The following is a 23,621-nucleotide window of genomic DNA, read 5'->3' as shown; positions in this document are numbered from 1 at the left end:
CCATATGCCACAGGAATGGCCCTGAAAAGCAAAAAAGAAAAGAAAAAGATACATGCACCCCCATGTTCACTGCAGCACTTTGACAATAGCCAAGACATGGAAACAACCTAAATGTCCATCAACAGATGAATGGATTAAGATCTCACACACACACACACACACAGAGGAATACTACTCAGCCATAAAAAAAGGACAAAACAATGCCATCTGCAGCAACATGGATGGAACTAGAGACTCACACTAAGTGAGGTCAGAAAGACAAATAACATATACCACTTATATGCGGAGTCTAAAATATGGCACAAATAATCTATTACAAAACAGAAAGAGATCATGGACATGGAGGGCAGACTTGTGTTTGAGGGAGACGGGGGAGAGGGGGGGACTGACAGGGAGTTTGGGGTTGGTAGATGCAGACTGTCATGTTTAGAATGGATGGGTAATGGGGTCCTGCTCTACAGCACAGGGAACTGTATCCAGTCTCTTGCGTAAGAACCTGACAGAAAATGGAAAAAAAAAAGGGGGGGGGGTGCGTGTGTGTGTATATGTGACTGGGTCACTTTGCTGTACAGTAGAAATTAAAGGAACATTGAAAATCAACTATAACAAAAAATTTTTTAAATTATATTGCAAAAATAAATAAATAAAAATAAAAAACCTACAGTGCCATCCCTTTCAGTAGTCCAGAAATCTGCCAGTGGCAAAACACACCACTACAGGAGTTGCCGTTGTGGCGCAGTGGTTAGCGAAACTGACTAGGAACCATGATTGTGGGTTCAACCCCTGGCCTTGCTCAGTGGGTTAAGGATCCGGCGTTGCCGTGAGCTGTGGTGCAGGTTGCAGACACCACTCGGATCCTGTGTTGCTGTGTCTCTGGCGTAGGCTGGTGGCTATGGCTCCGACTGGACCCCTAGCCTGGGAACCTCCATATGCCGTGGGAAGTGGCCCTGGAAAAGGCAAAAAGACAAAAAAAAAAAAAAAAAAAAAAAAAAAAAAAACCACACCACTACAGATTGTTACTGCCATTAAGTTGCCCACGATTTGCATAACTGAGGTTAAAGTGTCACCACTGCTCTCCAGGTTGCTCCTCAAGAAGCAACCACCATAAAGATGGTACATTCAGCTGGACAGGGTTTAGTTTGCCAAAGTTGCCACAAGAAAGTACCACAGACTGGGTGGCTTAAACAAAATAAATTTTCTCACGATTCTGGAAGCCCCAAGTCCCAGGTCAAGGTGTGGGCAGAGCTGCTTCCTCCCAGCCCTCCTCTGGGCTTACAGACAGCGATCTCCTCCTGGGTCTTCTCCTGGTCCTCCCTCGGTGCGGTCTGTTCAAATCTCGTCTATGTGGGGACCAGTCATACCCGATGACGTTACCCCAAGGACCTCATTTTAACTTCATCACTCCTGTGAAGAGTTTATCTCCAAAAACACTCACATTGCCAGGTGCTGGGGGTCTGAACTTCAATGCATGCATATCGAGAGAACACAATTCTGCCCGTAACTGACGGTATCATTTATATACCTGAAGGTATGTTTCTGAGTGTTTGACTCTTAAGACGCAGCGTGGTGATCAGTGATATAAGTTTACATAGCTGATAAGTGGTGACAGCTTCTGGCCATGTGTATGTTCCCTAAAACACACACAAAGGAAGGTTTACCAGGAAGTGTCTACACAGGTCGAGCAGCTGAAAGCGCTGAAGGAGACTAGTTCTTGCCACCTCTATGTCCTCTGACGTACTGTGGACCTCAGCTCAACACATGTGCGAGATTACGAGCAACTCACCTTGTAAAAAGAAGGAAACACCAAACATACATATACTGATCGACAAAGAAGACTCCAAACTAGTTTCCAGGGCTTTGGCCTTCAAAACTGAAATCATGCCAGTTTTACTTGTATCACTAAAATCGAGGACTTTCTGAGTCATGAACAAGCCTTTCTGCTAAGGAAAGAAATCTCTGCTAGGCTGATCTAAAACTGAAGAGTATCAGCCAGTGTCTACCGATCGTGGAGCACCGTGCCAGCCATTTACATGAATTAATGCCAAACAATATTATGAAATGGCAACTTTTTTTCCTGGCCACCCTGCAGCATGTGGAAGTATGCCACAGCAGGGACCCAAGCCACAGCACTGAGGCCGGATCCTTAAGCAGGGAACTAGTAAAGCATAGTAAACAGAGGCCTAGAGGTTACATAACTCGACTAAGCTTACAAACCAGCACACAGCAGAGCCCAGGTTGGAGAACACTCAGCAGGGCTCCGGAGCCCATGCACATAGGATCTCATCTCTGAACATAACTTTCCTCCATAACAGACTGATCCCAACAGCAGCAACAGACGAGGCTACCTGCAATGGGCAGAGAAGGCTCAGAGTAAAATCTCATCAAGGGGGCAGTTATTAAATCTACACATCTCGGAGCTCCCTTCCTGGTAGGCTAGCAGTTAAGGACTTGGCACTGTCACTGTTGTGGTGCAGGTTCAGTCCCTGGCCCAGGAACTTTCACATGCTGCAGGCATGTCCCCCACCCCAAAATGTACTCATATTGTGAGAATGACAGTATATGCCATTGAAGTCTAAGAGGTAAAAAATGGAAGACACAGTTTTAAGTAAGCAGTAACAGCTACATTCTCACTTAAACCATTTCCCAGAATTACTACTTTTTTTTTAAACATAAAGTTTAATATTTGGGGCATTTCACCCAGCACTGGGAAATAAAGAAATTTAACCCAACACGAGCCACTGAACTCAAGGGAGAAAGAGAGCTTGTAGTTCTAGCACTGATGGTTTCCTAAGGGAGTGGCTGCCACCAGGTTGCCTTTACCAGGTCAGAAGTCTGAGCGGCCTCAGACCCACTCAGAGAGCTGCTCTGATGAAGGCTTCACGACCCAGCGTTGGCGACCACCAACACCCACTCCCTCAACAACAGACCTGCAATTCTCCAAGGAGGCATCAAAGTCAAGGCACCACCTCAGGAAGGAAGGGGGCAGGAGACGGGAGCTGGAGACGCAGGAAGGATAGTCTGTCTAAGCACTGCCATGCAGAAGCACATTAAAATATAACTTCAAAGCTACGGTACTCAGGAAATACTTTCTCCACTTCCAACCTTAGAAAACACTCAAGAATAGCAACAACAACAACAACAACAAAAAAGACAAAAGACAAAAAAAAAAAAAAAAAAGGAGTTCCCGTCGTGGCGCAGTGGTTAACGAATCCGACTAGGAACCATGAGGTTGCGGGTTCGGTCCCTGCCCTTGCTCAGTGGGTTAACGATCCGGCGTTGCCGTGAGCTGTGGTGTAGGTTGCAGACGCGGCTCGGATCCAGCGTTGCTGTGGCTCTGGCGTAGGCTGGTGGCTACAGCTCCGATTCAACCCCTGGCCTGGGAACCTCCATATGCCGCAGGAGCGGCCCAAGAAATAGCAACAACAACAACAATAACAAAAAAGACAAAAGACAAAAAAAAAAAAAAAAAAAAAAGAAAGAAAACACTCAAGTTGTACCTGAGTTTTCCCTAAGAGACGCACTCCTCTCCTTCCACAAAATGGGATTACAAGAGAAATCTTGTATTTTTAAAAAAGTTTTTATTTTAATCCTTCCTAGAGGAATACAGATTTGAATGAAATACATTCATTCCATAAATACGTTAGCAGCAAAACCTTCCCACCAGAGTCCTCTCTACTCCAGCCCAGAGGTTGTGCCTTAGAGCAAGACAGTATGTTCCCTCAACCGTCAACTTAGGCGTGTTTGCTTCTTGCTGAAAGCAGGATAAGCGTGAGAGATCAGGCGAAAGATCAGAGGGGTCGATGAATTAGGCTGGGACCCTGAAAACATGCTGGCTTCCAAGTTCTTTGGCATCCGCCACGCGAAACCAATGAGGTCCTTCACACAGACAACTGGGAAGGCCCGGCCTTGCAAATGCACCAATACGTCATCTGTCATTGAGTTGGCAACATTTTAACGGTGTCTCAATCCTGGTCATAGGGCGAGGCAAGCCAGATAGAAAGGGTCACTCTCCCCTGCTTTCCATGGGCCAAGGTACCACTTTGCCAGCTGAGTCCACACGTGCCTGTTCTCAGGAGACAATGCAGCAGGCGTTACTTGGCTCACTACACCTCCAGATCCCGTGTCTGGGTGCCGGAGGCTTCATTGGAGACAGAGACACGTCTACACCATCCAAGATCTCTAAGGAGCAGGTCTCACCACGGCTTCCAGCAGAGCTGGTTTCTTGAACAGCGGCCCAGGGGTCTCTCCTTTTCTTCTCTCCATCAGGGTCCTCCTGCCTGACTGCTCCTTTTTTATCTGCCCTCTAGGCACCTGCTGAAAATCTCGGAAGCAAGATCTACCCTAAACTCCCAAGCAGCCAGGAGAGATTAAGGCAGGTGGTGCTTTACACTTGCTAGCTTCAAAGTAACAAGCTTTAACTGCTCTGTTTCAATCCATTCTGGGATGAGCTTAAGTCACAACAATCTGCATAACACAAACACCAGAACCACAATCGGTCATCAGGATGACTGTGCTATGAAATCAGCAGGTTGGGAGGAAGACAGAATAATGTGGAAGAGAGAAAGAATTTAAAATAAATCTGATTTGTCTGGGCAGAGGGCAGCTTTGACTCAAGTACAAATGTATCTCCCAGATCATCATCTAAATACAGAACAGATCCCAAAAGCCTACCCTTTCCTCCCCACATACCACCTAAAATGAGGACACATGCTCTTTTCCCAATCTTTTTAAAAGTGTCTTCATTAGGAAACTCCCCTCTAAGTGCTTTATCCATTCCCCGGTGGTCTGTTTTGACTGCGGGCGGGAAGGAAATCAGAAATCATTTCATACAAAAACCACTGTAGTCGACAACCGGTCATGTGTGTTTTTCCCTTTGTATTTTCCATCCAAAATAGGTGGCTTCTTTTTCTTTCATTTATGTGTGGAGAGCGATTCCTCTGCTGAATACACAGCACTGTTAATCCGACAGTCCTCTGTCCCCACAGAGTCTGCTAGTTCTTCCTCTTCGGAGTCGTCATCTTCCTCCTCCTCCTGCGCCGATGAACTGGAGGTGGGCCCTTTGCAGGTTTTCAGGTGTCGAGTGAGATGGTATTTGGTTAGATAAGCCTTTGTACATTTTTCACAGACATAATCCCGCTTTCCTTCATGTGAATTGAGATGTTTCTTTAAGTGATTTGTTCTCAAGAACAGCTTATCACACTTGGGACACTTGATCTGGCGCTCTCTAAGAGGAACACAAGAAAAACATTTGATTTGGGATTACAAATGACACACACACACTTACTCTGCACAACCCCGGGCCTTTGCCAGAGGCCTACACATCTAGGATCAAACTTTTTTAAAGGAGATAAATCATACAGAAGAGTCATAAAACATTTGCATCGTTTAAAGAGCACAGCCTGATTTTGCCTGTTTGGGAAGTCTATGTAAATGGGATCATACTGTATGTATCTCTTGCTTCTTCCACCCAGTATGATATTTCTGAGATTCAATCAAGTTTTGCTGTGAGTCTCAGCTGTCTGCTCCCTTCCATGGCCATAAGCTACTTATAAATATACAACAACCTCTCCGTGCCACTGGCTCTATTGTTAACGGGTGTTTTGATGGCTTCCAGTTTCCTAGCGCCACAGGCGAGGCTGCTCCACACAGTCGATGCTGCTGTGTGGGTTGCATATGCATCAGCTCCTCGAGGGCTTGTACTCAGGACAGGCAAGCTGGATCAAGGGTACGCACACATCTTCGATTTTACGAGATAATGCTGAACTGTTTCCCAGCGTGGGTGTACACATGTGTTCATCAACAGCCACTTGGGAGGTCCTGCTGCCCACATTCTCACCAAGAATTGGAAGAGTCAGACTGGAAAACGTTTGCCAACGGGCCAAGTATCATGCTATGGGTGTTAATGGCAGGCCCTACAACAAAAAATTATCTGGTTCAAAATGTCAGTAGTGTCAAGTAACCCTGGCCTAGACATTGTGGAGCTGAAAAGGAACCTAGGGACCATACAGAGCAGGAGTTTTTTAACTTTTTGAGCAGCTGAACCCTATGTCTTCATGAAAGCCCGATATGTGAAACAGATAAAAGGGGATTAAAATCCTTGATGGAGTGTGAGGTGCAGTGGCAAGTTCTGAAGCCTGGTCTTCTTAGCATTTCTGTCACCTTCTCTCAGCAGGAGATGGTGCTGAAGGATTCTGAGGAGCTACAGGACGGGAAATACTCAGACCCTGCCTCACGGGGCTTACACGTTAGTGGGAGAGTTAAACCATAAACAAATTAAAAATATATACCATGATACCAGATAGTAATAAGTACTATAAAAGTGAAGCCAGCGAGTTGCCGTTATGGCGCAGCAGTTAATACACTGACTAGTAGCCATGAGGACATGGTTCTATCCCTGGCCTTGCTCAGTGGGTTAAGGGTCCGGCATTGCCATGAGCTGCGGCATAGATGGCAGACGCGGCTCGGACCCCACGTTGTTGTGGCCATGGTGTAGGCCAACAACTATAGCTCAGATCTGACCCCTCGCCTGGGAACTTGCATATGCTGCAGGTGCAGCCCTAAAAAAAAAAAAAAAGGAAGCCAGGTTAAGCATGATAGAGTCCTATTTCGCATGAGTTACTCGAGAAGACCCTTCTGAAGAGATGATGAATTTAAGCAAAAACCTGAAAGAAGTGAAGAAGGAAGACAGGGAGATATCTAGAGGGAAAGATTCTAGGCAGTCCAGTGCAAAGGCCCTGAGACGGGAGTATCTTCAGTAGGCTGAAGCAGCAGCAAGGGGAGGCCCAATGTGGGCAGAGGAGCCTATGAGAAAAGGAATAAAAGATAAAGAGGGACATGCACCCAAGTACCAAGACCTTTTAACCAGTATGATAGGAACCCAACAGAGGAGACAGGCACCATATCTCCCTTATGTTTTAACTGGATCACAGTGGACAGAATTTTGTGTGTGCATCTGACTTATGTTTTAAATGGATCCTCTGGCCACTGTGTGTGTGTGTGTGTGTGTGTGCTGGGGAATGAATGAGGAGAGAGAAGACCAGAAGCAGGGAAGTCAGCTGTGTCACCACTGAAGTTGGAGCCAACATATGATCCAGACAAAACTCTGTTTTGAAAAGATTCAGGGGAGTTCCCGTCGTGGCGCAGTGGTTAACGAATCCGACTAGGAACCATGAGGTTGCGGGTTCGGTCCCTGCCCTTGCTCAGTGGGTTAACGATCCGGCGTTGCCGTGAGCTGTGGTGTAGGTTGCAGACGCGGCTCGGATCCTGCGTTGCTGTGGCTCTGGCGTAGGCCGGTGGCTACAGCTCTGATTCAACCCCTAGCCTGGGAACCTCCATATGCCTCGGGAGCGGCCCAAGAAATAGCAACAACAACAACAACAACAAAAGACAAAAAAAAAAAAAGAAAAGAAAAGAAAAATGAAAAGATTCAGGCACCTCAATGCCATTTACAATAAGATGGGTTGACCTAGAGATTATCATACTAAGTGAAGTAAATCAGACAAAGACAAGTATCATATGACATTACTTGTATGTGGAATCCAAAAAAAAAAAAAAAAAAGGATACAAATGACCTTATTAACAAAATAAAGTCACAGGATTTGAAAACAGATTTATGGTTACCAAAGGGGACAGGTATGGGGAGGCGAGAGAAATTGGGAGGTTGGGATTGACATATACACACCACTATACATAAAATAGTTAATCAACGAGGGCTGAATACATGGCACAGGAAACTCTACTCAATATTATATAGCAAGCTATATGGGAAAAGAATCTGAGAAGGAGTGGATACATGCTTATGTGTAAGTGAATCATGTTGCTGTACACATGAAATTAACACAACATTGTAAATCAACTATATGCTAATATAAAAACTAAATTAAATTTTTTTTAAAGAAAAGGGTTGAGCTTTGGACTTCTCAGGTTTGAGGTGCCCAGCAGACTTCTCAGGTTTGAGGTGCTCAGCAGAGATGCTGAGTGGATGGTTAGCTAAACAAGGCTGGAGCTATAAATCCCCAAGTGATATCTAAAGCCATGGGACTGAGATTGCTAGGGAATCAGTGCCCCGCTCCTGCTCTCACATTCCTTTCTCAGAGGAGAACAAAGCCCCATGCCTTATGCTCCTGCGGGACTCCTCCTTCATTTGGCTATAGTGGTTTTCTTTTCTAAGCAGGTGAAGAAAATGAATTCCAACACTAATATACGCATTTTGAAATGCCTAAAATTAAAGATAAAAATGTCAGAAAACTTTACCAATGATCTCTATAGGAAGCCTAAAGTTTCATTCAAAAATATTTTGTAGTGAACCATGCTCTTTTCTGAATTACTTAACACTGGCGTAAAGTCTTGACAGTCCAAAAACAACTTTTACAGCATGAACGTTTGTCAGAGGCTCATATTTTATCATCGTCAGAAAATGTCAAGATCCACATTTAAGAGAATTGTTTTCATTGGTCAGTATCTGATAAAGCCAATTTCCTACCCAAAAGAAGAGAAACAGTTACACAACTAATCTCAAAATGATTTCTATTTCATTATGCTGTTAAATGGCTATAAAAAAGGCAAGTGCAAACTTAAACATCACTTGAAAGAACAGAAAGCCAAGGTCAAGGAAGAGAATAACTCTGCTTTATGTTTAGGAAGAAGCATTACAGCCACTAGCCAGAGATACTGTGAGAACAAGTCTTTCATTTGGATCAGCTCAGGAGCGCTGGACCCTAACAGCAGACTTAGAGTCACCTGGGGGAGCTTTTTAAAAATACCAAGACCAGGAGTTCCCGCCATGGCGCAGCGGAAATGAATCCAACTAGGAACCAGGAGGTTGCAGGTTCTATCCCTGGCCTCGCTCAGTGGTTAAGGATCCAGCGTTGCCGTGAGCTGTGGTGTAGGTCGCAGACTCGGCTCGGATCCCGTGCTGCTGTGGCTCTGGCGTAGGCCAGCGACTACAGCTCCAATTAGACCCCTAGCCTGGGAACCTCCATATGCCTCAGGTGTGGCCGTAGAAAAGGCAAAAAGACAAAATAAATAAATAAATAAATAATGGAAACGCCTAATGAAGCCTTTGTTTTAAAAGGTCATTTTGAGGAGTTCCTGTCGTGGCTCAGTGGTTAACAAACCCAACTAGTATTCTTAAGGACGCGGGTTCAATCCCTGGCCCTCCTCAAGGGCTTAAGGATCCGGCGTGGCCGTGAGCTGTGCTGTAGGTTGCAGACAAGGCTCAGATCCCATTTTGCTGTGGCTGTGGTGCAGGCTGGCAGCTGTAGCTCCGATTAGACCCCTAGCCTAGGAATCTCCATATGCCTCGGTGAAGCCCTAAAAAGACAAAAGACAAAAATAAATATTTAAAAATGTGTTAATGAAACTATGTTTTGAAAATTCTAAGAAAATAAAAAAGAGTATCCTCTACAGAGAGTAGAAGTGAAAAACAAGAAAAAGCAAACAAACAAGTGAGATCTCCCAGGATAAACCAAAATCTTAGTTTTCTGACCTTTGCTTGGCTATGCAGAGCACAGGAGGCACACTGCCCGGTGCCAAGGCAGGAGACAGACGATGAGGCCCCCCTTGTAAGCCCTCGTTCACCACGAGGAGGGGGAGCGTCTGGGCTGCGGGGGACTTACTGTGTGTGGATGAGCACGTGCTGCTTGAGGTCCTGCCTCCGCATGAAGAGCTTGTCACAGTAATCACACTTGAGATTCTTCTCCCCCGTGTGGATAACCATGTGGGACTCCAGGTGAGCCTTCTGGGTGAAAGACTTGTCACACAAAGTGCACCTGTAGTTCTTCTGACCTGTGAATAAAATAGCCACTAGCATCTCAAGATGAAGAGGCACACTTCACAGCGATGTGACAGAGGCAAGAAGAAAAAAGAAGGGGGAGTTCCTGTAGTGGCGCAGTGGTTAACGAATCCGACTAGGAACCATGAGGCTGCGGGTTCGGTCCCTGCCCTTGCTCAGTGGGTTAAGGATCCGGCGTTGCCGTGAGCTGTGGTGTAGGTTGCAGACGCGGCCCGCGTTGCCGTGGTTCTGGCGTGGGCTGGTGGCTACAGCTCCGATTTGACCCCTAGCCTGGGAACCTCCATATGCCGTGGGAGTGGCCCAAGAAATAGCAAAAAAAGACAAAAAAAAAAAAAATAAAAGAAAAAAGAAGGGACTGGTAACTGGAACTGCACGTTCTAGGACTGTATCCCTTGAACTCCTCAGAGTCACCGACTTTATATTCTGCAACCGAAGGCGGTGAAACTAACACATCTGACCACCTATGACTGCTTCCCTACCCCCCCAGCACACACAGTTTTTTTTTTTGTTTTTTTTTTTTTTCCGTCTTTTTACGGCTGAACCCATGGCATACAGAAGTTCCCAGGCTACGGGTTGAACCAGAGCTGTAGCCATCTGCCTACACCATAGCCAGAGCAACATGGGATCTGAGCCACATCTGCAACCTACACTATAGCTCCTATCAATGCTAGATCCTTTTTAACCCACTGGGTGAGGCCAGGGATCAAACCCAAGTCCTCATGGGTCCTAGTTGGGTTTGTTACCCCTGAGCCACAACAGAAACTCCAATAAGTCCTTTTTTTTTTTTTTTTTTTTTTTTTTTTTTTTGGCTTTTGTCTTTTCAGGGCCACACCCGCAGCATACAGAGCATACACCCGCACATTTATAATCTCATAAATCAAGAATGAAATAAAATCCTTTTAAGAATGCAGAAATGGGGAGTTCCCGTTGAGGCTCAGTGGTTAATGAATCTGACTAGGAACCATGAGGTTGAGGGTTCGGTCCCTGCCCTTGCTCAGTGGGTTAATGATCCAGCGTTGCTGTGAGCTGTGGTGTAGGCTGCAGACGTGGCTCAGATCCCACGTTGCTGTGGCTCTGGTGTAGGCTGGAGGCTACAGCTCCAATTTGACCCCTAGCCTGGGAACCTCCATATGCTTCGGGAGCAGCTCAAGAAATGGTTTAAAAAAAAAAAAGACAAAAAAATTAAAAATTAAAAACTAAAAAAAGAATGCAGAAATAAGTTACTCTAAGTTAGGGGTTAGCAAACCTTTTCTCAAAGGTCAGAATTTTAGGCTTTAGGAGCCACAGTCTCTGTTGATCTGATTGCAAAAGGATGAGGAAGAATTGGAAAACAAATACCCAGCTAAGAAAACTAAACTAAAGCAGTTATTTTATAGCACATATAAAAAAAGTAAGTGCTAAGAGAAAGCAGTTGGTTTGCATGGAGTTTAGAAAATAGAAACCCGGAGTTCCCACAGTGGCTCAGTGGTTAATGAACCCGACTAGTATCCAGGAGGACACGGGTTTGACCTCTGGCCTCAGACAGTGGGTTAAGGATCCAGCGCTGCTGTGAGCTGTGGTGTAGATCACAGACGAGGCTCAGATCCAGCACTGCTGTGGCGTAGACCGGCAGCTACGACTCTGATTTGATCCCCAGCCTGGGAACCTCTATAGGCTGCCGGTGCAGCCCTAAAAGGACCCACCCCACCCCCTCCCCAAAAAAGAAAAAAAAAACAGAAAATAGAAACTCAAAAAACAAATTTTGGCAGTATTTACTGAGTAAAAGTCAAAAGAGAGAAACTGGCTTGGCTGTTGACCACAGTGAGCTATGACGGGGGAGTTCAGGCCGTTTCCATAAAATTCCCTTTAAGTCCAAACACACGCATTTATTTCTTGATTACTGGAGTTCCTGTAATAGCTCAGCAGTAATGAACCCAACTAGTATCCATGAGGACATGGGTTCAATCCCCGAACTCGCCCATTGGGTTAAGGGTCCAGCGTTGCCATGAGCTGCAGTGTAGGTGGCAGATGTAGCTCGGATCTGGTATTGCTGTGGCGGTGGCGCAGGAGAGTGGCTGCAGCTCCAATGTGACCCCTAGCCTGGGAACTCCCATATGCTGCAGGTGCGGCCCTACAATCAAAATAAAGAGTCTTCAATAAAGCTGCAGAGAAAATGAACCCGCCATACACAGTGAGAAGTCATTAAAAAACAAAACACAACAACACTTCCCGATTATTAACTTCATTTTCTCAGTCAGCTTCAAACAACAGTGGGGACACCTGGAAAGTGGAGCATCTCAATAACTGGAAGGCATACTCTGAGGAGAGACAGTTATCCCACCAAGATTCACGGCGCAGTGAAGTCCCGCTGACAGCCGCTGGATTCATTCTCTAATATCCCAGCTCGACTCTACCTGCAAAAGACCATCCTGCTGCCAAGCCCTTACTAATTTCTAATTTTACAAAATTCCACTCTGAGGGTCCAACAAAACTTACCTGTGTGTATCTTGAGGTGGGTTCGCAGATTGCTGGGGTCACTAAAAGCCTTGCTACAGAAATCACACTTGTGGGGCTTCATACCCATGTGACCCATAAAGTGGACATGAAGTTTGGAAGGAGAGATAAAAGCTTGGGGGCACATCGAGCACTTCCACTTCCTTTCTTTGCTGTGGCTTGGCCCGTGGCTGCTGCTGTGGCCCTGGCTCGGAAGATGGTTATGGATGTGGCTGGTCAGGTGGGCTTTGAACTCTGTATACGAACTGCACTCCTTGCCACAGTTACAGAGGTGCACATCCGGGTGTTCCGGAACACCTTCAAAAAAAAAATTCACTCAATGTCCCCTGATACTTAAAATTTCCTGCTTGCCCACTGCCTGTAAAAGTAAACACTGTGGTCAATGCTCTAGACCCAGCATCTCAAACAGCGTGTCAGGCACATAGGAAACACTGGATAAATAGTGGAATATAAGGCATCTCTCTGAGGCAAAAAAACTTAAGACTCCATAGTACATACAAACTCTTGGGAATTCCTGCTGTGATGCAGTGGGTTAAGAATCTGACTGCAGCTGCTCAGGTGGCTGCAGATGCAGAGGTTTGATCCCTGGCCTGGCACAGGGGGTTAAAGGATCTGGCATCGGGAGCTCCCGCTGTGGCACAGTGGAAACTAATCTGACCAGTATCCATGAGGACGCAGGTTCAATCCTTAGCCTTGCTCAGTGGGTTAAGGATCCGGCATTGCCGTGAGCTATAGTGTAGGTCGAAGATGCAGCTTGGAGCCCATGTTATGTGGCTGTGGCACAGGTCAGCAGCTGTAGCTCCGATTCGATCCCTAGTCTGGGAATTTCCATATGCTACAGGGGTGGCCCTAAAAACCAGGGTGGGGAGGATCTGGCTCTGCTTCGGCTGCGGCAAAGGTCACAGCTGTGGCTCAGATTCAATCCCTAGCCTGTGAACTTCCACATGCTATGGGTATCGCCATAAAAAAAAAAAAAAAAAAAAAAAACGAAAAAAATTCCTAAACATCACTTGTCATCAGGACAATGCAAAGAAAAAGCCTATGAGGGTTAAATCAACTTGAGGCGTTTTGCTGTCCTTTATGAACTTAAACTGCAATGGTTCAAAACAACTCAGGAACCTCAGAATGCCCAAATCAAAGTCCTAACGCAAAGGTTCACTTTATATGACTACTTCTAGGTTATAACATTCAACCTGTGAAGAATCTCACAGATTTTAATACTTTCAACATAGTGGTAATACTTCTACAGATACAAAGGCATGTGTTTTACTTCAGCTTACGTATAAATCATTACCACAACTTTACTACTGGGCCTTGGGGTTTTCACTATAACAGATTCATGACAAACACATCTTACATAAACTTACCAATCTGCTGAGCATAATCCCGGCTGTAATAAAAAAGCAGTTCATTTTCAGGAGGGATATCTTGTGAGGTGCAGAAATAGATTTTTCCATCATGGGGATAAGCCACCAAATTCTGCTCTTCCCGGTTCCTAAGTTATCACATTTAATAGATCACGCATATGAATGCTGAAATACATACTAAACGTATTATATCCCTACAGTAAAACACTACACGAACATTTAGATATCATTTCTCTGGGCCATTTCTACACTTCTTTTTTTTTTTTTTTTTTTTTTGTCTTTTTGTCTTTTTTGTTGTTGTTGTTGTTGCTATTTCTTGGGCCGCTCCTGCAGCATATGGAGGTTCCCAGGCTAGGGGTTGAATCAGAGCTGTAGCCACCGGCCTACGCCAGAGCCACAGCAACGCAGGATCCAAGCTGTGTCTGCGACCTACACCACAGCTCACGGCAACGCCGGATCCTTAACCCACTGAGCAAGGGCAGGGACCGAACCCGCAACCTCATGCTTCCTAGTCGGATTCGTTAACCACTGCGCCACAACGGGAACTCCCATTTCTACACTTCTTATGAGGAGTGACTTGTATAGATACAGAATTCTTACTTCGCTGTATCAGTCGGTTGCACTTTACAGTGAAAAACCCTAGAGTCTGTTACTGGAAGCAAGAAGAGTAAATAAAATGAGGTCTTAAAACAGTATGACAAAGATGCAGAAATAGATAGCTGAACAAGAATTAATCAAAACAGCAGCCTAGGAGATTGACTAATATAAAGAAAAGTTCCCCCGGAGTTTCAGCTGTGGCACAGTGACCTGACTGTGGTGACCTGACTCACTGCTGAGGCTCAGGTTTGATCCCTGGGCGGGGCCCAGTGGGTTAAGGATCTGGCATTGTCACAGGTGTGGCATAGGTCACAGTTGAGGTTGAACTTAAATCCCTGGCCCAGGAACTTCCATATGCTCCAGGTATGGCCATTTAAAAAAAAAAGAAAGAAAGAAAAGGTACCCACTTGCAAATTCAGTGGTGACGGTATCATTCCTTACTGCATTGGTAAATTGAATCAACCGTTCATACAAAAGGATAGTTTCCTGTGTTTTGACTTATAATCATCATTAGTCAACAGCTACTGAAGAAGGGCAAAAACCTTAAGCCTTAAAGCATGTTCCGACACCACTCTATTTGGATTCTTTGGTTCTCCCCTATTTTATGCAAGGCTTCCTACTGAAAATCATCTGAATTACAGCTATTTCTTTCATCCAACTCAACTCTTACCTGGCTTTGCGCACAAACATCATCCAATTACATTCATTTTCGTCCGTTGTAATGATGCAGAATTCTAAGACGCCATTGTGGTATATCTGCCAACAGAAGAAAAATACACACATCAAATGAACCGGCGACGCTACTCAATTTAGACTAGCAGTATCTCATCTACTTTGCAGGAGGTACCAAGTTTCCTCGTCAGTGTGAAAATACAGTTGTCTTCTCACATCTTTGTCATTTCACCAATCTTCCTGTTTCCAGCAACAAAACAAAGACCATGAGAGACCTACAATTAGTGCTCAGTACGTCAAATCACGTTGCTTTAATTATTCACTTTGGCTTGATTGGAAAAAGACATAAAAAAACAGCCCAACTGTCTTCATTACCTACCACATGGACAGACATAAAGGTCAGAGAACAACCACTGACTGTCTGTCCAGTGCACCTAGCATTCTTCTCCATTTTCTTCCGGAAAACACAATTCGAGTCCCCAATGCCAGTGGCACTTTACCTTTCCAATTATCACAAGACCCGTTTCCCCTAGACTTCAATTTTGCAAGAATCATTCCTCATCTACTGACTAGGATTCTTTTTTTTTTTTTTTTTTGGCTGCTCTCGTTGCACGAAGAAGTTCCCGGGGCCAGGGATAGAACCCATGCCATAGCAGTGACAACACCAGATCCTTAACCTACTGAGCCATCAGGAAACTCCCTGACTAGGATTCTACATAAATATATCATAGGGAGAGCTGTTCATATCAAAACCTTATGTTTCTAGCCCGTTTCATTAGAAAACGAATTCTAGAACTGTTTCCCAAGATAAACTTTTGAGGAATGTTTTAGCTGATTATAAAATAAGACTTTTTTAACATACAGAGTCCATGGCCTTGGCTGCCACAAGTAACAAACCTGAAGAATCACTGGGTTATGGAGACCAAACAGTTTATCTTCTACATTCACTACCTGGTTTGCTATGTATGATAATCTGACCAGCGGGAACAGAAAGTATTAAATAAATGACAGGTGGGCATGCGTCATTAGGAATCTTGGCTGATTTTGACTTTTATACCACTTGCAACTACCTCGTTACAATAAAGACGTCCACAAGTCACAGGGACGTCATCAACACAGACCTTCCAGATATGGTTGACTGCCTTGTCCGTCCATTCTGCTACTTCCATGGAGTGGCTCTGCTGGCCAATGAGGGGCCCGAAGCAAGTCCGCACGGGAATGGTCTCTCCAGTCCATACACCTGTCAGTGGAAGGATACCAACCACACAATCAACGACTTAAACATCTAACAGAATAGAAAAGAGAGCAGCTTAACTCATGCAAAGAATCTTATTTTCTCTTTTTTTCTTTTTTTTTTCTTTTTTTTTTTTTTTTTTTTGTCTTTTTAGGGCTGTACATGCGGCATATGGAAGTTTCTAGGCTAGGGGTCAAATCAGAGTTATAGCTGCTGGCTTATGCCACAGCCATAGCAATACCAGGTCCAAGCCGAGTCTTCGACCCTCTCCACAGCCCACAGCAATGCCAGATCTTTATCACACTGAGGGAGGCCAGGGATCGAACCCACAACCTCATGGTTCCTAGTTGGATTCGCTTCTGCTGCACCACTACAGGAATGCCACAAAGAATCTTATTTTCAATGAACCTCAGAAATACTGATATTCCAGCACTTTTAGAGGCAGCTAGGTCTTATAGGTTCTATCCATTTATCTATCCAATAAATAAGGAAAAAGCAATGAACAGATTAGTTGGGAGCTCAGAAGAAACAGGCAGAGTAAGCAGTATCAGAAATTCCTAGACGCGCTTTCATACACAAGGTACCAATGCCCATCTCATCTAATGCTTTCATCTGTCCTTGTGCCCAAGCTACACCTGGAAAAACAATCAACCTAGTTTCAATTTTCAAAGAAATGGCAGTAATTCAGAAACATGTTAAGCCAAATAGGAATAAACATACTGCGGCAGTCTACACGTCTCACTCCTTTTTCCTAAGAAGTATTAGACAAATTAATAAATATCCACTCAATATCTTAGCAAGGTGATCGATGGTGAATTTTCCATGTTTTATAAAAGAAACTGTTTCCTTATTTTCTTTTCTAAATTTTAGAAACTAAGTTTGAGTTCCCATTGTGGCTCAGTGGGTTATGAACCCGACTAGTATCCAAACCCGACTAGTATCCACGAGGAAGGGGTTTGTTCCCTGACCCCGCTCAGTGGGCTAGGGATCCAGTGTTGCTGTGAGCTGTGGTGTAAGTCACAAGACACGGCCCAGATCCTGCACTGCTGTGTGATGTAGGCTGGCAGCTTCAACCCCTAGCCTGAGAACTCCCAGATGCCACAGTGCAGTCCAAAAAAAAAAAGGTGTTTTGTCATGATAATTACTAGCGAATGATACAGCTGAGACTAAAGGGCAGGTCTTTAGATTCAGGCCAGCATTCAATTCTGATTCTAAGAAAGGGAAACCTTCTCAACAAAATTTTCAACTTTACTTACTAACACCACTGGAGAAGACAAATATTCTCTAAAAGGATAAATCTTCAGCTAGAAATTGACTTTTGGGTCAACCGAGTGATCACCAAATTATACACACCCACTTTAACAACTCTACCCTACAAAAGAGGAGACTTGACGGGGTTTCGTGCATCCAAGGTTCTTACCAACTTCTGCTCCCACAATTGACTGGCGGAGAACAAGCTGCTTTGGGAGAGAAAGCCTTGCTCTGCTCTCTATTGGAGTGTCAGGAACGAAAGTCACCGGTCCGTGATCGGGACAGTCTGAGGGATAGGCCCGGTCACAGAGGGTGCACCCTGTGGATGGGAAATGTGAGACACAAGTGGAGTCAATTCAAGCAGGCAAATGACCACCTACTTTTTCTATTTACGTGTGAATTACTAAAATGTAACCAGCAAGGTTCTAGTAGAGCTACTATGATCAAAATACCACTTTCCTACACTAAAATATATACCCACTCTTACATCTTTCTTCAGCAAGGTCTGATTTTTTTTCCTTTTGATCCAATGGAACAAGTTTCCTATTCAGTGCATAAGAGAAAGACTGATCAAAAATTACATTACATGGAGTCCTGTTGTGGCGCAGCAGAAACGAATCTGACTAGTATCCATAAGGATGAGGGTTCAATCCCTGGCCTCACTCAGTAGGTCAGGGATGTAGGTTGCAGACATGGCTCAGATCCTGCATTGCTGTGGCTGTGGCTCAGATCTGATTTGACCCCCTAGCCTGGGAACTTCCATATGGCGCAGGTACAGCCCTAAAAAGCAAAAAACAAAAAAACAAAAAGCAAAAAAAAAAAACCAGACAATACATTGAGTTCCAGTTCGGCCGCAGTGGTAACAAACCCAACTAGTATCCCTGAGGACTTGGGTTTGATCCCTGCCCTTGCTCAGTGAGTTAAGGATCCAGCATTGCCATGAGCTGTGGTGGAGGTTTCAGACACAGTTCACATCCCACGTTGCTGTGGCTGCGGTGCAGGCCAGCAGCTGTAGCTCCAATTCAACCCCTAGCCTGGGAACTTCCATATGCAGTAGATGTGGCCCTAAATACAAACAAACAAAAAAACCACACTACATTATTTTAGGCAATAACTCTATTCCTTAGCTTAAGTGGTAATACCTTCAGACGTGATGTCCTCAACTCCAAAAAGATTCCAATTCTACCAAACTATAATAGGAAACTGAGCTGAAATGCTCTAGTCATGCAAAGCCCAAACAGAGGTGACAATACAAGGGAGTCAGAGCCAGCTGCAGCGCTGATCTCTCTTACTTCACTATAAACAAACTACTTGACCAGGTTTTTTTTTTTTTTTTTTTTTTTTGGTCTTTTTGTCTTTTTGTCTTTTTTTGTTGTTGTTGTTGTTGCTATTTCTTGGGCCGCTCCTGCGGCATATGGAGGTTCCCAGGCCAGGGGTTGAATCGGAGCTGTAGCCACCGGCCTACGCCAGAGCCACAGCAACGCGGGATCCGAGCCGCGTCTGCGACCTACACCACAGCTCACGGCAACGCCGGATCGTTAACCCACTGAGCAAGGGCAGGGACCGAACCCACAACCTCATGGTTCCTAGTCGGATTCGTTAACCACTGCGCCACGACGGGAACTCCTTGACCAGGTTTTGATGACAGATTCCTAACATACACACACACCAAAAAAACTGTAACCTGCTCTTTAGGACAGCAGGTAGAATCATATTCTTACATCCTTTTGCTCAACATTCTTAATTTCTTATTGTTCATATAGTCTTTTTGTATTGTTAGAAAACATGCAGACTTCACATGCTGTGCCTTTTTTTTAGGGCTGCACCTGCGGCATATGGAGGCTCCCAGGCTAGGGGGTCTAATCGGAGCTATAGCTGCTGGCCTACACCAGATCTTCAGCAATGCCAGACCCGAGCCACGTCTGTGACCTACACCACAGCTCACGGCAACGCTGGATCCTTAACCCACTGAGCGAAGCCAGGGACCGAACCGGCAACCTCATGGTTCCTAGTCGGATTCGTTTCTGCTGCATCACGACAGGAACTCCCACATGCTGTGTTCTAAGCTTACAATAACTTTACTTCTACAAGCTCAGGAGTGCCCTCTTTGTCCATAAACAGTCTGCTCTACTCTTTCCTTTTTTAGGAGTATTCGGGACCCTATCCAGTCAATGATTGTGTTCAAACTTTGCAAATTCATTCACAAAATAGTTGTGATACATAACACTTTGAGCAGCACAGCTTTCTAGGTGTTTTACCTAAGCAATCCATTAGAAATTACTACTTAAATGGCATAAAATATCAATAAGCTTTCATATTTGGGCAAAGCACTAATAATATACTTCCTCAGGGAGTTCCCATTGCGGCTCAGTGGTAACAAACCCGACTAGGATCCATGAGGACGTGGGTTCGATCCCTGGCCTCACTCAGTGGGTTAAGACGCAGCTCAGATCCCGAGTTGTTGTGGCTGTGCTGAAGGCTAGCAGCTGTAGCTCCAATTCAACCCCCAGCCTGGGAACTTCTATATGCCTCGGGTACGGCCCTTAAAAAAAAAAAAAAAAAAAAAAATTTTTTTTTGATTAAAAATTCTTTGACTGGAGTTCCCGCTGTGGCTCAGTGAAAACAAATCCAACTAGGAACCATGAGGTTGCAGGTTCGATCCCTGGCCTCACTCAGTGAGTTAAAGCTCCACTGTTACTCTGAGCTGTGGTGCAGATTGAAGATGAGGCTCGGATCTGGTGTTGCTGTGGCTGTGGTGTAGACCTGCGACTACAGCTCCGATTAGATCCCTAGCCTGGGAATCTCCATATGCTGCAGGTTCGGCCCTAAAAATAAAGAAAAAAATTATTTGACTATCGGGAGTTCCCGTCGTGGTGTACTAGAAACGAATCCAACAAGAGTCATGAGGTTACGAGTTCGATCCCTGGCCTCGCTCAGTACATTAAGGATCCCGCGTTGCCGTGAAAAACATTTAGAGGTTTTCTCCAAGAATAGACAAATGGCCAATACATACACATAAAAATGTCAACATCGTTAGTCATTAAGGGAATGTAAATTTGAACCACAGTAAGATGCTGCTTCACACCCACTACAACGGCTATAATAAAAGTGGTGGCAAAGATGTAGGGAAATTGGAACTCTCATACACCGATGTTGGGAACGAAAAATGGCAACCACTTTGGATGCGTCTGTCTAGAAATTCCTCAAAAAGCTAAACACACCAATTCCACTCCTAGACGTATATCCAAGAATACTTAAAAACACGCTCATACAAAAACTTACACATGAATGCTCACAGCAGCACTGAGTAGCCAAAAAGAGAAACAAATTATTCATAAATGACAAATGAATAAACAAAATGTGGTATATCCATATAATGGAATATTATTCACCGCAAAAAGAGGAATGAAGTACTGACACATGCTCCAACATGGATAAGCCGTCACATTATTATGTCAAGGGAAAGTGGTCAAAGAAAGCCAGATGTTTTCGGGTTCCATCGATCTGAAATGTCGCGTAGGGGAGCCCACAGAAAAAGTAGGCTAGGGGTTGCCTGAGAATGGGAGGGTGGGGATGATGGGAGGGAGAGGCAGGGAAAGTGACTGCTGATAAGAGTTTCCTTCTTTTTTTTTTTTAGGGCCACATGCGTGGCATAAGGAAATTCCCAGACTAGGGGTCCAATCAGAGCTACAGCTACTGACCTACACCACAGCTCATGACAATGCCAGATCCTTAGCCCACTGATCAAACCTGAAACCTCATGGATCCTGGTCAGATTTGTTTCTGCTGCACCACAACGGGAACTCCTAAGAGTTTTTTTACAGGGGTGACAAAAATGTTTTGGAATTGGGGAGTCCCTGGTGGCTCAGCCGGTTCAGGATTTGGCACTGTCACTCATGTGGCAAGGGTTCAACCCCTGACCTGGGAACTTCTGAATGCTGCAAGCACAGCCAAAAAAAAAAAAGTTTTGGACTTAATGGTGATGGCTACACAACCTTGTCAATATACTAAAAACCAAGAAATTGTACACTTTAAAATGTGTATGTGAGTTATATCTCATTTAAAAAAAATACTTAGATGTTCTACCTGCCCACTTAAAAAAGGAACAACTGGTTTAAGCCACCTCTTACCTTCTGCTAAATTAATGATCCTACATTAATTACATTTCTAAATTAAAATGTTTTAAAATTATAAATTTAAGGCACTGAAGGGTTAACACAAAAAGATGTTCCCACTTCTTGGCTTCTGCAGCACCAGAAGCTTCTTCCTACCTGACTGACCACCCTGCTCAACCTGCTTTAGAAGCTCTTCCCCCGCCACTATACACCAACATCCCCCGCCTTCCTATCAACCCAGACTCTTACTAGATGATTTTCCCCCACTTCCACGGCTACGATTAACATCTTAATGCTGAGGGTCTCTAAATACTTCTGGACAGACAGAGCTCTGAGGTCCATTTCCAACCCTCACTAGACATCTCTAGAGATCATGAGACACCAAAATCAGCATGTCTGAAACTAGACTCACCATCACTCATCAAAAATAACAATAGGAGTTCTCACTGCGGCTCAGCAGGTTAAGAATCCAACACGGTGTCTGTGAGGATGTGGGTTTGATCCCTGGCCTCACTCAGTGGGTTAAGGATTGGTTGCTGCTACAAACTGTGACTCTTAGGTCACAGATGTGGCCCAGATCCATTGTGGCTGTGGCGGAGGCCCCAGCTGCAGCTCTGATTTGACTCCCAGCCTGGGAACTTCCAGATGCCACAGGAGCAGCAAGAAAAAGAAAACAAATAATCATCTGCTCCTCCTCCACCACTCGTTATCTAAGGAGTGGGCACTAATCCACCTCGTTTCCCACGCCAGGAACCAGGGGTTTCTAACCCCTCCCTCCCCCACCTTCACCCAATCAACAAATCCTACTGAGTCCTTTGTAAATATCCTCCACTTTTCTTCATGCTTATTACCTCTCCTCTAGGTGGTTGGAAACCATCACCCTTCACTTAAATCATGGCATCATCCGTACCTCTTAGCCCCTAACAAGCAAGTTAAGCTCACATGGCAGCAGAACCCGCCACCCCAACCCCCTCGATCCTTAAAACCCCCGACTGGTATTAAAAGACTTCTATGCTCTGGTTCCTACCTTGCTCATCACACATCCCTCTCTCCACCCTCCCCTTATGCGCCAGCAATTCTGAACCATTCCCAAGTCTTTTAGTTCCAGGAAATTATGGGTGCCAGCTCCCGTCTTGGACACTGTTCTTCGTGATTCTCCACTGACATCTCTGTCCTCCGGGTCTGTGATACACGCGTGTGGCCTCCACCGGCAAGTCTTCCCTGCCCCTTCCATGGCTGTCAGGTGCTTCCCCGCAGGCCCCTTTAGCCCCTTGCACTTAATCCCATCTCTCCCGACTGCAGCAGCCTGTCCACTCGCCTGTGCTTCCCTTCAGACCATAAGCTCCGTAAAGGCGTCTGCTGTCTGCTACAGATTGTTTTTTATGCCACATCTAGCACAGAGGTTTGTCCTTACCAGCACTCAACACATTTCCTGCATGAATGAAGCATGCAGTGACGCCAACAAATTGATTTTTTTTTCTTTATACGGCCATACCTGCAGCATATGGAAATTCCTGGGCTAGGAGTCGAATGAGAGCTGAAGCTGGAGCCTATGCCAAAGCCACGGCAGTTCTGATCCAAGCCACATCTGCGACTTACACTGCAGCTTGCAGCAACGCCAAATCCTTAACCCACCTAGGCCAGAGATCAAACCCACATTCTTACAGAGACTACATCAGGTCCTTAACCTGCTGAGTCACAATAGGAACTCTCAAAATTGACTATTTTTACACTTTTTGTATTGTGGCCCCATAAAAAGAAGCTTCATGTGCCAAACTGTGGTAATTTATATGCATTCTGAGCAAAAAAAAAAAAAAAAAAAAAAAAAATTCATTGGTATTCACCAACATTTTTCCATGGGGATAAAAAAACAAATACACATGATCTAACGAATCTGTCTTATGTGGAAAAAGCACACGGCATGTCACACAGAATACCTTACTGAAATTTCTCTAACTTCAGTAAAGTTTCTATAATTAACTATATTTGGGAAACCTTGGGAAACATCCCTAAGTATTCTGAGGCTAAACTTATCTGTAAAATACAGAAATGACGATGCTTCCTTACTTCAGGAAGATGTTTTAAGAACCAACAAAACA

The 23,621-nt window shown here is 44.8% G+C and overlaps 1 protein-coding gene across 3 annotated transcripts in view; it reads right to left on the bottom strand.

Annotated features, from left to right (window-relative positions):
* Nucleotides 3,559-23,621, bottom strand: part of PRDM4 (PR/SET domain 4) — a 30,556-nt gene continuing 10,493 nt past the window's right edge. For 2 of the 3 annotated variants that reach the window (XM_021091553.1, XM_013988215.2), the window contains exons 6-12: nt 17,577-17,726; nt 16,044-16,162; nt 14,921-15,006; nt 13,654-13,781; nt 12,269-12,583; nt 9,618-9,786; nt 4,723-5,224 (exon numbers count right to left, since the gene is read on the bottom strand). In XM_021091553.1, coding sequence (XP_020947212.1) covers nt 4,912-5,224; nt 9,618-9,786; nt 12,269-12,583; nt 13,654-13,781; nt 14,921-15,006; nt 16,044-16,162; nt 17,577-17,726 — 1,280 coding nt within the window. In that variant the 3' untranslated portion in view covers nt 4,723-4,911. Of the gene's footprint in view, nt 5,225-9,617; nt 9,787-12,268; nt 12,584-13,653; nt 13,782-14,920; nt 15,007-16,043; nt 16,163-17,576; nt 17,727-23,621 lie in introns of all 3 variants that reach the window. The other variant, XM_005655523.3, reaches the window with a different exon arrangement.

The sequence above is a fragment of the Sus scrofa genome, chromosome 5, assembly GCF_000003025.6.
Source record: "Sus scrofa isolate TJ Tabasco breed Duroc chromosome 5, Sscrofa11.1, whole genome shotgun sequence".
Classification (NCBI taxonomy): domain Eukaryota; kingdom Metazoa; phylum Chordata; class Mammalia; order Artiodactyla; family Suidae; genus Sus; species Sus scrofa.
This window is presented reverse-complemented; position numbering and strand designations above follow the sequence as displayed.